Source organism: Chrysemys picta, chromosome 1 (genome assembly GCF_011386835.1).
Source record: "Chrysemys picta bellii isolate R12L10 chromosome 1, ASM1138683v2, whole genome shotgun sequence".
In the NCBI taxonomy this organism is placed as follows: domain Eukaryota; kingdom Metazoa; phylum Chordata; order Testudines; family Emydidae; genus Chrysemys; species Chrysemys picta.
In genome coordinates, this window is record NC_088791.1 from 305,633,679 (window position 1) to 305,648,024 (window position 14,346).

General features: G+C 41.8%; 1 protein-coding gene across 9 annotated transcripts in view; it reads left to right on the forward strand.

Annotated features, from left to right (window-relative positions):
- LOC101933762 (probable tRNA methyltransferase 9B) overlaps nucleotides 1-14,346 on the forward strand; it is a 70,475-nt gene that overhangs the window by 34,150 nt on the left and 21,979 nt on the right. For 5 of the 9 annotated variants that reach the window (XM_005286615.5, XM_042842799.2, XM_042842800.2 and 2 more), the window contains 2 exons: nucleotides 5,071-5,267; nucleotides 9,014-9,187. In XM_005286615.5, coding sequence (XP_005286672.2) covers nucleotides 5,114-5,267; nucleotides 9,014-9,187 — 328 coding nt within the window. In that variant the 5' untranslated portion in view covers nucleotides 5,071-5,113. The other 4 variants (XM_024105041.3, XM_042842802.2, XM_024105035.3 and 1 more) reach the window with 4 other exon arrangements.

The window sequence follows — 14,346 nt, forward strand, 5'->3', positions numbered from 1 at the left end:
ATTCTGAACTGGTGCTGTGTGCCTCTTAATTTTGCTTTTCACCCAATCCTTCAGAAAAGCATATTTTATTTTGTATAAGATAATAGTTTGTGTTTGTGTACTAAATAAAGTATTTACATTCCCAAAAGTCCTGCTTATGAACCAGCATACAGTCCAAATATAATTATGATATTGCATAATATGTACACCGCAGAAGCAGTCTCTTCCTTAGTGACTGCTTAGTTCCTACTAGTTCTCCCCACGTATAGGAACTTTATTCCGAGAATGCCTTTCTGGATTACGCCTTTACATTTGGCAGAGTCCTAAAGTGGCTACTATCTAAATAGATGCTGCTGCTTCTTTCTTTCTTTCTTTCTTTCTTCCAGCTGGTAAGTACTCCTAACTCCTATTACATTTTCCTCTAATTTTCCTTTTCTTATTCCAGAGGAGAGGGCATTTTTACACGGAATACTTGTTAAATTATTTTGCCATTGAAGTTTCTTGCCTTTTTTTTTTTTTTTTTTTTTTAAACATCTAAAGTAAGCCTTTGTGTCTCACTTTTACCTGTCACCTACCTATTTTCTTGCATTATTGTATATTTGTTTGTTTTAATGTGTCTCAAATAGGAAACGAGTTTTAGGATGTTCATCCTTTGAAAGTAAGGTGTGCTTAGCAGGTGCAAACTTGAAAACTTAAATTCCTGCTTTTAAACATAACATAAACAATACCTTTCCACCACTCCCTTGGGCTGATATCAGCCTACAAGTTATTTTCTCTTGTGTAATAAACCGATAGCAAACCTTTGAAATGATGTTGCAGGTTCTTCAAAGAACAGTTTCCCTTTTTATTTCTCTCTCCTCAATATATTTGATAGTACATCATCTTCCCCTTGAAATTACTAACAGCAGAGCATTTCAACTATTTCCGCCTGCATTTTTCTGAAGGTTTTTTTTTTTTTTTTTTTCCAACAAGCAGTTTGGTTATTATGAAGAGTAATAATAGTAATTAAAAAACCCTTCTCCTCCAAAGCTCCTTGCATACACTAATGCATGTGATTAATTTTAGGCCCATGAATAGTCCCATTGAATTCACATTCAGCGAGATTACTCATACATGCAGAGTTAAGCACCTGTATATGTGCTTGAAGAATGGTGACCTTAAGCCTCTGCAACAGCCAAAGACGAACACGTTGCTGTGCAAGAAGGACTAAAACAAGACAACTAATGGTCATTACAATTTCTCTTTTTCTTTGTATGTGCATTTCTAAGGTAGTCATCATTGCATTATCTAGACGCCATCACTTACATTAAAAAGAACAACAGTGGTCTTCCAGGATGAGAAACCAGTTCTCCACCCCACTCCTATGCTTTAAGACATTTTCTTGGGAACATAAGAATAGCCATACTAGGTCACACCAATAATCCATCTAGCCCAGTATCCTGTCTTCCAACAGTGGCCAATGCCAGATGTTTAAGAACAGGGCACTACTGAGTGATCCATCCCAGCATCTGGCAATTGGAGGCGTAGGGACACTTAGAGCATATGTTGCATCCCTGCCATCTTGGCTAATAGCCATTAATGGCCCTGTCCTCCATAAAATCATCTAGTTCTTATTTGAACCAGGTTATACTTTTGTCCTTCACAACATCCCCTGGCAACGAGTTCCACCAGTTGACTGTGCATTGTGAACAAGTAGTTTGGTTTGTTTTAAACCTGCTGCCTATTAATTTCATTGGTGACTTCTTGTGTTATGTGAAGGGGTAAATAACATTTCCCTATTCACTTTTTTCCCACACCATTCATGATTGTATAGACCTTTATCGTATCCCCCTTTTTAGTTGTCTCTTTTTCCTTTAAAGATGAACAGTCCTAGTTCCTCCTCGTTGTTTTTGCTGATACAGACTACGGCTACCACTCTGAAACCTAGTCTGTTCAGTTTCTCCTGATATGGAAACTGTTCCATACCCGTAATCATTTTTCTTGTCCTTCTCTGTACCTTTCCCAACTCTAATATATCCTTTTTTGAGATGGGGTGACCAGAACTGCATGTAGTATTCAAGTTGTGAGGTACCATGGCTTTATATAGTGGAATTATGTTATTCACTGTCTTATTATCTATACCTTTCCTAATGGTTTCTAACATTGTTAGCTTTTTTGATTGCCACTGCACATTGAGCAGCTGTTTTCAGAGAACTATCCACAATAACTCCCAAGATCTCTCTTGAGTGGTAACAGCTAATTTAGACCTTATTGTTTTGTATGTATGGTTGGGATTATGTTTTACAGTGTGCATTACATTGCATTTATCAACATTGAATTTCATCTGCCATTTTGTTGCCCAGTCACCCAGTTTTGTGAGATCCCTTTGTAACTCTTTGCAATCTGCTTTGGACTTCACTAGCTTGAGTAATTTTCTATCATCTGCAAACTTTGCCTCTTCGCTGTTTATCCCTTTTTCCAGATCACTTATGAATATGTTGAACAGTATGTTAGCCACTCAATTTAGGGCACCCTGCCTATACCCTACCGAGAGCTCAAGGCGTGACCTGGTTAATTTAGGGCACCTTGCCTATACCCTACCGAGGGCTCAGGGTGTAAGGCACCTATCCTTACCCACGGGGCTCAGGAAGAAACCTGGTCAATATAAGTACCTTCCCTTTGCCTCAGGGCTCATGGCTCTATGGGTCTGCAGAACCTTTTCCTTGGAAAGAGCCTTACACAGTTGTGCTCTAAACATCTATTTATTTGAAACACACATAGAATATATATACCAAGCAAATATCTTATGCTCACCACTCCCTCTGTACAGACAAATTTCATCTGATGGCCAGTCAGGATCCACTCATCTGGGGGTTCCCGGCAATGCCTCTGCACATCACAGTCTTGGGGTCAGAATTCCAGCAGCTTCATGTTGTACTGCAATCTGGAAATGATTCCCAAAGAGCATTGTTTTTCACTTACATTATATAGGTAAAACTAGCTACCTCCTTCAATTTTATTAAACCTATCACATTATCCCACACTCCTAAATAAAAATTTTAACCAATTACATACTGGCACCTGTGTGTCCTTCTTCCTGCCCAAGTTTTTTTTACATTTTAACTTTCATGCCCAAATGATAACTTAGTTGTGACTTGTGTTTATGCAGATAGTCAACATAAAAACACTGGTTAGAGCTTATTTACTGAGTCTCTCTCTGTATTTTCCCTAATTTCCTAGCGCCTGGGTGTCTCTACTTAATAACCTTGGTGGTTATAACACTCATTAGGGACCCCTGGTTGAGAACCACTGTTCTAGGTCAAGGCACAGGGCTTGGCTACACTGGCGCTTTACACCGCTGCAACTTTCTCGCTCAGGGGTGTGAGCAAGTTACAGCGCTGTACAGCGCCAGTGTAAACAGTGCCCCAGCGCCGTAAACTAATCCCCTCATGGAGGTGGAGTACCTACAGCGCTGGGAGAGCTCTCTCCCAGCGTTGGCACGCGACCACACTCGCGCTGCTGCGGGAGCGCTCCCACGGCAACGCTTTGAAGTTTTCAGTGTAGCCAGGGCCATAGTAATCCAATCTAAAGGTGACAAAAGGATGGATTGCTGTGGCTCAGAAGTGCAGAGTGTACTAGAATTGGCTGTGGGTGTCTCCTCTGGTAGTTGTAATGACTTCCATCAGCATGCAGGGATCGTAGTTCAGCAATGATGCTATTAAAGGATTTTCATAGTGGTGATGGCCCTGATTTTGCCACTGTTTCTGACCTTGAAATTAACAGGACTATCCAGTGTAAAGTATTATTTACACAATATGATACTCCTGGGGGAATTGTGCGCCACTGTGCGCACTCATATTTCATGTGTTGTGCATATTTTAAATATCTTTTTGCAGAAAATAGCTTCTGCTGAAAAGTTGCTGCAGTTCCACCTCTTGCTCACCAAAAGGTGCTGTGGCACTAGAGCAGAGCAGCAGCTCTTGGCAAGCCCCAGCTATCACAGGCAAGAGAAAGAGCCTGCCTTCTTCACAGTGCCTGTCGGGCCACGTCCGGAGACGGGGTCTATGGGGAAACAGACAGCGTGGGGCTGCTGGGGGTTAGACAGGGGTTCATAAGGGCTGGTGGGGGAGGACAGACTGGGGTAGTGGCTGAGTGGAGGTGCATGTCCACAGGGGTAGAGCTGTGTGTGTGTGTGTGTGTGTGTGTGCACGCGCAGACCTACAGGGGGAAAGTGGATGGCTGAGTGGGGTCACAGAGACACATGGTGACAGGGGTGGATGTGCCTGACTGAATTGAAGAGGCTAGGGGTCAGCCAGGGTCTGCATGGGGATGCTCCCTAACAATCCCTCCCCACCCCCAAAAAACCCTGTTCCATACTTTTCCCACCCATACCCAACAACCCTTCAAGTTCATACCCAGGTTCCTTCCCAGCAATTACTTCCCTCTCCCTCAGCTTCTCTGTTACCCCTGACTCCCCCAAGCCTTTGCACTGCTTCTGAGGGATGCGGGAAATACGGTTCTGTATTGTAGTTAAATGAATTATTACTCAGAGTTCTGTATTAATATATGCCTAGTAAGGAATCTGTTTGTCAAAAAAAAAAAAAAATCCTGAATCCCATACTTGCTGACAAGTATTTTGAAATAAATTACTGAAATAATTGAAACTGGTGTGATTATATAGTATTATTTTGACAAATAAAATATGCAGAATTTTGCAGAATTTTAAAATATTGTTTACAGATTTAAAAAAAAAATGGTGCAGAATTCCCTCAGAAGAAATGTGAATAAGTGTTGCTGATTTGGACGCAAAATTAGCAAGTCTTAGTCACGAGGACAGGTTAAACAATGCTTTTTGCCTTAAAAGTCTTGCGTGTGAAACACTTATTTATATCATACAATGTTGTATAACGTCAGAAAGCAACACAAATTAAACAGTGCTTTTTGCCTTAAAAATTGTTTCTCTTTGTTTATGATGATAACTCATCCCAAGTAGTAAATGGAGATTCAAAACCAATTGCATAATACTACTTAAATTTTATGGTTGTATTTTGGAAAACGAGACCACACAGGTTTCTGAGATGACCTTCTTTTTTCTCCTTTCTGCTGCTTTAGGAGTATTGCATGGGGCTCAATGAGGTAGTGTAGCCTTTTTGTGATGGAGAAGGAGGCAAGCCAGTTGGAGAAGGACCATGTCCATAGTGTGTATGAGAAAATTGCTCCTCACTTCCATGATGCACGCTACAAGGCTTGGCCAAAGGTACAACAGTTCCTTGCAGATCAGGAACCAGGCAGCCTGATTGCTGATATTGGTAAGTTTCATCCCTGAGTATGACAACTGTTTAAAAAGGAATTTAATTGTTTAGTGTTGATAGTGATCAAAGCCAGGGATGCCTCTTCTCTGTATTAAGCAGTACTTTTGGGGATGGTCAAGGTCACCTTGCCTTAAGCTGCAGGGTTTGAAATGAGTGCTCATCTGCAAAACGAGTGTTTTGGAGCTGGTAGGTACTCTTTTAATCATCATAGCCTGGCTGCCTATCAAATTTGCCTCCTGCTGCTTGCTCTCCCTCTTTCTTCTATAATGGACCTGCTTCCAGAGCCACCCATAGATACATACAAGCCATGTGGCTGTGCAACTTTTCCCATTACCTACTTGTGACGGAGTGTACAGGCCTTTGAGGCCCCTTGCTGGAAGGCCCATGGTCTTACCATACCCTGCCCCAAGAAAGGAGCAGTGAAGGTGGGTCCTCCAGGCCTGCCTAGAGAGGCTGCACAGAAGCAGCCAATCTGAGCCCAGCAGGCTCAGCTAAAAGGCGCTGCAGGGCCTGAGCAGGTCAGTAGGACCAGAAGAGCAAGGAAGGGTGCTTCTTCCTGGTCACAGGAGCTCGAGAGAGAGCCAGAAGATGGGTTTTGGTGACATTTGTATTTCATAGAATCATAGAACATCAGGGTTGGAAAGGGACTTCAGGGGGTCCTCAAAGCAGGACCAATCCCCAACTAAATCATCCCAGACAGGGCTTTGTCAAGCCTGACCTTAAAAACCTCTAAGGAAGGAGATTCCATCACCTCCCTAGGTAACCCATTCCAGTGCTTCACCACCCTCCTAGTGAAAAAGTTTTTCCTAATATCCAACCTAAACCTCCCCCACTGCAACATGAGACCATTGCTTCTTGTTCTGTCATCTGGTACTACTGAGAACAGTCTAGATCCATCCTCTTTGGAACCCCCTTTCAGGTAGTTGAAAGCAGCTATCAAATCCCCCCTCATTCTTCTCTTCTGCAGACTAAATAATCCCAGTTCCCTCACCCTCTCCTCATAAGTCATGTGCCCCAGCCCCCTAATCATTTTTGTTGCCCTCTGCTGGACTCTTTTTCCAATTTTTCCACATCCTTCTTGTAGTGTGGGGCCCAAAACTGGACACAGTACTCCAGATGAGGCCTCACCAATGTCAAATAGACGGGAATGATCATGTCTCTCGATCTGCTGGCAATGCTCCTACTTATACAGCCCAAAATGCTGATGATTTGGTGAGAAGGAAGAAGATCTGAGAACTTCAGCCCTTAGGTAAGAGTGAAGAAAAAGGGGCTACATGGGAAAAGGCTCAGGCTAGCAGCAGCGAACTGGAGGCAACTGCTGTTGATAGTGTCTCTGTGTTGGGACCCGGAATAGTGGGTGGGCCCTGGTTCTCCCACTGGTGAAGTGGTCTAAGCCCCAAGCAGGGGACAAGTCTTAGAATCCCAAAGGCAGGGCGGGATTTAAAGGGCCCAGAGATGGGGCTGAATACCCTGATGAAGGCAGGCAGTGTGTTGAACTCTTTGCTACCCCAAAAGGGGTTCATCCATTTGACTGTGTGAGTTAGCCTGGCTGCCTATCAGATTTGCCTCGTGCTGCCTGCTCTCCCTTTTTCTTCTATAATGGACCTGTGTGAGTTGGCCGGAGAGCTGAGCCTCTGAAGACCTACAAAGAAAGGCTGACACCCTACTGAAGGCACTAGGGGCCAGAAAGGCTTGCAGTATCACACCCAGCCATTAGGAGGCACTTGGGAGGTGAATGTCCTGTCACCACTATTAAAGGAAAGTATGAAAGGGCTAAATAGCTGAATAACGTTGCAAATAATTTTCCCTTTTTTATTTTAAGATGTTAGTGGATATGAAAACTCTGAAATTTGAAGTTTTCTATTTTTCTAAAGTTAAAGCATGGACCATGCCAGGGCAAGTTTCCCTGTACTACCGTGCCAGTGTGCTTCCATGCCTGCAGGGACAACTGGTTCTGGCCAGCTGGTAGTTTTGCCACTGTCCTCCTTCATTCTTTAAGAAGTAACATTGTCGACAAGGATGTTAATAGTGATATGGACACCTCCCCATTAAACTAAGACCATGGAAGGATTTCACGTTGACCACCAAACAGAGGTCTGATATGGCCAGCTTATGACTGCTACTGACCTGTGCTGGATTCAAACTAAAAATAAATAGCTTCTCTACTCCTTTTTCAGTTTGCTAAAGTCATCTCTCCAGCCCCTTTCTTTTTGTCTTTCAATTCTTAGTGTTGATGAAAGTGAAGTATCAATAACAATGGCTTGGACCAAACGTGTAATGTCCAATGTTACACTGACTTCCCTACATTGCTCTGTGTGTGCACACTGAGATTTCTGCTCTACGTGTCTCTTTTATTTCTGGGTGTTCTCATGAATGGTTGGGGTTAATTTCATAGTGGTTTTTAGTGTATTGCAAGGGTAGGCAACCTATGGCACATGCGCCGAAGGCGGCACGCGAGCTGATTTTCAGTGGCACTCACACTGCCCGGGTCCTGGCCACTGGTCCGGGGGACTCTGCATTTTAATTTAATTTTAAATGAAGCTTCTTAAACATTTTAAAAACCTTATTTACTTTACATACAATAATAGTGTAGTTATATATTATAGACTTATAGAAAGAGCCCTTCTAAAAACATTAAAATGTATTACTGGCACACGAAACCTTAAATTAGAGTGAATAAATGAAGACTCGGCACACCACTTCCGAAAGGTTGCCGACCCCTGGTGTATTGTGAACTGTGAAAACTGATCAGAGGAGGGCACTATAAAATAGGCCTCACTCCTTTCACGTGAACAAATACATATGCATTATGAACCATCAAATTGAATTTTGCCTGTGACATAGAGGATTTGAACTGAAGTCTCCAGAAGTGAAAGGCGATTATATTAACACAATGCACTTCACTCCCTTTTCTTAATTTGGTCTGTGATTTCAATGACAGTCATTCAAGCAAGAGGTGAGAAATCACATTTGGTAACTTTTTAGATTTTCAAAATGTAAACAGTTTTTCAAACTATCAGACTTAATAGTATAAGGATTCAGATACCTGACCCCAGATGAAAATGCTAGTAGTAAAATAGTTCTAGTCTAAAGTTTTGTTATTATTTCAACACAGATTTTTTTGTAGTGTGGGAAGGCTGTACATCTCCACATCAGAAGCATACAGTTATGAAGAAACTGCAGGGAGATATCAGACAAAGAAAGTTCCAGTTGTCATGGCAACAACAATTAGCAGCAGATAACAAGAAAACAATGGGTTTAACAGCTTGGTCTAATAGTGATTTAATTACTTAGCCTTCTGATTTGTCCGTTTGAATACACGGGAATAATTCAAAGCTGTGCTGCTGCCATATGATGCTTTAATACTTTATTTTTGGTCTCTTACAAGCAGAAGTGCAATAGCGTCATTAACATAAACGTTATTGATTCTGTATGCCCTGAGAAAGCCAAGACAAATGCTCTTTAGCAAATCCATCTCATCACTTAATGTCACACAGCAAAGAGCCCACTGTTTGACAGATAGGAACAGTCTGTGCTCATTGTGCTAAAATGATCACAAGACACAATAAATTCCTCTATAATGTCATCCTGTTTTGTTTTGGTTTTTTTTTTTTTAAGTGGGCAGAGAATTTCAAATTATTGAGGTCAGACCCTGGCACATTTCATTGCTCATGTCAGGAGTACATTCTGTTGCATACAGAAACTGAATGACACTCTTTCTCTTCCTTATTTTACTACTTCAGGCTGTGGAAATGGCAAATACCTTCATATCAATTCTCAAACCTATAAGGTGGGCTGTGATTACTGCTTCCCTTTGGTGGAGTCAGCACGAAATGATGGCCATGAAGTAATGGTGTGTCATAGTCTGTGCCTGCCATATCGGAATGAGTGTTTTGATGCGGTCTTATCCATTGCTGGTAAGTTTTGTACATTGGCAATTTCTGTTGGCCAAAATTTCAAAGGATAATCATGTTTGGAGCTTCTAGCCTGGCTTCACAATCTCTGCCAAGTGTTTTGGCAGAGGGCAACACAATATTTGGGTAGACCAAGGAAATTTTGCATCAATCTAGTTATACCACTGCAAACCCCTCCCCACTTTGCCAGTGCTGTGCTGTTAGTAACTTGCTAGGGTAGGTTACACTGGTACACGCACTGCCTACACCAGTGGTTTGCAAAAACCCCAATATAGACCAGGTTCTATTTGGGCTTTTCCCAGTGGCAAAAATGTGAAATGATGACCACCTGCCAGCAGGAAAATATGATGAAAAGAGCCAGCAAAGGAGTCTCTGGTAAAACAGATTTATGTGGAGAGAAGTAGACTGGGCCCTGAGTTGCAGGGCCAGCATTCATTCAACCACAGTAGTGAGAGGTACTGCCACTCTACTAGCAAATGAAAGATTGAGACCCAAAACTTACCATTTTTTCCTGTTGTTGAACTCTTAAGATGCTGGCACGGCTTGGTAGGAAGGCAGGGGCAGAGTTATCTTGCTTTTTGGTTTGTGAGAAGGTGGAAGCCTTATCTTTTGGACATGTGGAAACTCCATATTTGTACATTCTGATCAGGTAATTACAAGCTGAAGTGTATGTATGTTTCTATAGGCAGGAAGATGCACATGATAAGGGAACCCATTGGAAAGATGGCACTGATGGCTTTGTACACTTACACAGGGTTTCGGGTGAAGTTGTGATTACATTAATTTCCCAGTCGAATGTGTAAAATTCTGTATGAAATATCTAGCTGTTCAATACTTGACAAATATCAATCACTACAATATACTGTGAAATTTTAAAATAATCACCAGTATTCCATCTTTTCATAACATGCTGTAGTCACCTGCATCACCACCAACTCCTGTCTCCTCTCTGCTCTTAAGGCTTCTTTTATTTTGTTCCTCTTCCCTTTGCAGCTCACCTTAATGGGAGAGGACGTCTGTCCTTGCTCCTGTAACTGAGACATCAAGTAAGAGTGAGGCTGCAGAAACTTCTATATCCTTCACTACCTCTCCTTAGAAGCTACGGGGCTCTCCTCTCTTTGGGACAATCTTCATGAAATTACCTAACAAGTCCACAAGTCAAATAATCATATTAAAAACAGGATTGATTAAAAATAGAAAAATAGTGGAACTAAAACAAAAGACATTGTTTGCTTAACAGAGGAAGATTTACTTTTCCTGTAAGTTAAACAAGATGAGACACTCCTAGCTTCATTAAAGCAAAATTTAAATGTGAATATCTTACATCTCTTTAAATCAATCACTGATCAGGCTGACAGCTTCCTCTCCCTATCTCAGAAAGTCTTTCTTTCAGCCTCTTGGGACTCTGGTTTTCAAATCCCAGATCCATGTCAAGTCCTTTGAAGTTCAGAGGAGCTTCCAGAGTTCATTATCATACTAGATACAGTGTTCTGTTCTATGTAGGTATTCATGCTTAGCACTGGAGTATCTGAGCACCTTACATTAGTTTATTAAGCAACATGACGACACATGTGTAACATGTTTGTTCTCTCATCCTTTCCCCAGTTGGAGAAGTGTGTGCAGTGGGGTGTTTTTCTTTGGAAATGTTTTACTGTGTGTGCGTATAATGTTAACACACACACATTACATTGTTTGTTAGAGAAGGCCAAGCTCACAGACATGTGGCTTACACTTAGAGCAAAAGGTGTCCTTAGTTCCTATGGAAGTTTATTCCACAGTCTAGGGCCAACCCCCAAGACAGCTTTGTCTTCTGTACAGATGAGCTTTACCATTATTATAAAGAATTCCATTACCCTGGAGGAGCGTAGTTGTTGACCAGTCTTCATCCCAGAGCTGTAGGTAGTTTTTCTAGGTATTGTGGGTCCAGGACATGGAGCACCTTGAAGATATGGACTGAACCCCTGAACTTGATCTGATAGTCTATGGGAAGCCAGGGTAGAGAGCAGAGCACAGGGCTGATATGCTTACAATAGCCCATGTTGCTGAGGAGATAAACTAGTACAGAATGCTGCAGGGTGAGTTTTCCAAGGGGTGATGGCTTCATGCCAAGCTATACTGCTGTCGTCCAGCGGAGAGGTGGTGAAGGTGTGACTAACTGAAGCCAGATAATTGTCTGCCAGATGAGACTGAGATGGTAGAAAGCATTACTTGCAGATGTGGCTATGTAAGCTCTTAGAATCGACAAGTTATCCAAGAATCAGAGGGGTAGCCGTGTTCGTCTGAATCTGTAAAAAGCAACAGAGGGTCCTGTGGCACCTTTAAGACTAACAGAAGTATTGGGAGCATAAGCTTTTGTGGGTAAGAACCTCACTTCTTCAGATGCAAGTACTTGAAGTGAGGTTCTTACCCACAAAAGCTTATGCTCCCAATACTTCTGTTAGTCTCAAAGGTGCCACAGGACCCTCTGTTAAGTTATCCAAGAGTACTCCTAGACTACAGACTGAATTGACCAATTGTTGGTGCGTACCTTCATCAACAGGTGACTTCATGGCGGCAAACTCTTCAGAGTGCTTTCGTCTGCCTACTAGTATAATCTGTTTTACTCAAGTTCAGCATCAGTCAGCTGTTAATGCACTAGGGCATCTTGGTGGTAGTAGTGTGGCCGTATGTGGTAACGTATAATATTGCCAATTCGTGATTTATTTTTTTTATCATGCATCTCATGATATTTGACGTTCTTCTCAAAGCACAAGTTCTTGGAGTAATAGGATTATATGAGAATCTCAGCTTCTGGTTGTAATTTTTTTTAAATGAAGCTTCTAGCCCACATGGTTGCTGAGAAAAGCTTTAAAACGTGCACTTTAAAGGATCAAAAACCAAAAGGCAAATAAAAAGAACTCCAGACTTCTTATTTAAATCTCGTGCTTTCTAAGCCAATCTCATGGGTTTTGGACCTGATTCATTTTTATTTATTTATTGTGAGCGATAGGTTTTGGCAATACTGCAGACAGCCCTCCCATCTCTGAATCCTATTTCTCCCCACATAATCTTCTGAAGATAGATACACACCAGAGGTGATGGTAAACAATTGCATTTCCTATCTTTCCGGAGATTGTCTAGCAACAGGAATAAGGTCCTTCAGCAATGCTCAGGCCAGGACTAGACTAGAAACTTTTGCCAGCATAGCAATGTTGATTAGAAGTAATTTCATGATTTTTTGGCCACATTTCTATGCCAATAAAAGCCCTAATGTAGATGCAGGTACACTGGCATAGAAGTGGTTTTGCCACTATAGCTTCTTTTGCTCAGGGAACTGGTATAAACTACACCAGAAAAAGCACTTTTTGATCAGTACAAGCTGCATCTGCATTCAGAGGGTTTTGCAGTAAAGCTACACTAGCAAAACTTATAAGCATAAAGTAGATCTAAATAGATTCCTTTCAAATGCGTAACTCCTAACAGACCAATCTTCCACAGCTCTTTGCCTGCATTTGGAAAAGTATCCTGTACGTTTTCTCCATTTACTCATAACACAATTTTACTCCAGTTTAAATATCGCTCACTGACAGAAACCAGCCCCTTTATCACAGTCACATATACTGATGGGGTTTTTGTGTGATTGTATGCATCAGAGTGCCAACCCTGTCCCATTGAAATCACATGGAGGTTAGCCATTGACTTCAGTGACACATGGGCACCAATCCTTCTATCTCCCTTTCTGTTAAGGAATTATTAATGCTGTCTGAATCCACTTGGCATATCTATAGCTCTTTCAAAATGGCTTTATCTCTATCCTAGTGAGATCATGCTCTTTATGAACATAAGAATGGCCACACTGGGCCATTGTGACATTCCCCAGGTACAATCTGGACTGCTGAATAGCTGTGTCCTGTCAGTTCTCCAGTCTGGGGTGCCTTTTACATTGCTTCGCTGTGAAAGCAACCGCTCCTGGCCTTGCTCACACACAGCCTCTAACATGTAAATTACTCCCAGCTATACTGCAAGAGTGTTTCAGCTAGCCATTCCTGAATTATATTGCAGTGACACCAGCAAATTCTTGTCCCCAGAAATGTGCGTCTTGTACTGTCCAGCTCTTTCCTTCTGTGCAGTACAAGCTCACAGAAAGTACGTCATCTCAACATAGTTTGTGCATAGTATTTTTTATTATTATCTTAAATCTTCTTAGCATATGTGCAACATGCCTCTTTCATCACAGAATTTGGTCCACTGGTTGGATCATTAGTTTCCCTGGCTTGGGATGGGTACTGATGGGGAGTTCGACGTGAACGCTGATCCATGCCCCTCATTGGGAAACTTCATTTCAGATAACAAACACTTTAATCCAAACACACACTGGTTTAGATAAAACAATAAAACAAGTTTAACTACAGAAATATATATTTTAAGTGATTACAAGTAATGAGCAACAGAGGGTCCTGTGGCACCTTTGAGACTAACAGAAGTACTGGGAGCATAAGCTTTCGTGGGTAAGAACCTCACTTCTTCAGATGCAAGAAGAACCTCACTCCTTGCATCTGAAGAAGTGAGGTTCTTACCCACGAAAGCTTATGCTCCCAGTACTTCTGTTAGTCTCAAAGGTGCCACAGGACCCTCTGTTGCTTTTTACAGATTCAGACTAACACGGCTACCCCTCTGATACTTTACAAGTAATGAGGCATAAAAGTCAGAATTGGTTACAAAGAAATAAAAGGTAAAATGCAAAATAATACCTAACTTACCAAGCTAAGTGAATTCAAAGCAAAGATTTCTCTCACCACATGCTTATAGCTGTCTGACTGGATCCTGTTGGCCAGTACCCCTACCCCAGTTCAATGACGCTCCTTAGTAGAGATGAGGGGAGAGAGGTAATTTGTGTCCTCTCTTCTCCTTTATAGCATTTCTGTTCTTTGAGAATCCTCTCCAACTGGGGTTCAGGCGACAGCAAGTCTGTTTGCCAAGTAAATTTCTCGCTCACACTCTTCTTCCTGCCAAAGAATGGCTGCTTAACCAGGTAATAATCCATTTGGTTATGCTCACACCTGGCAGAGGCGTCATTTTGCTTATTGTCTCTGAGGAACTGTTTTGTGCCTGATTTGTAAACTTGGAGCATGTCGCAGTAAATACATACAGTAGAATCTTATTATTTTACATACAATGTTGCC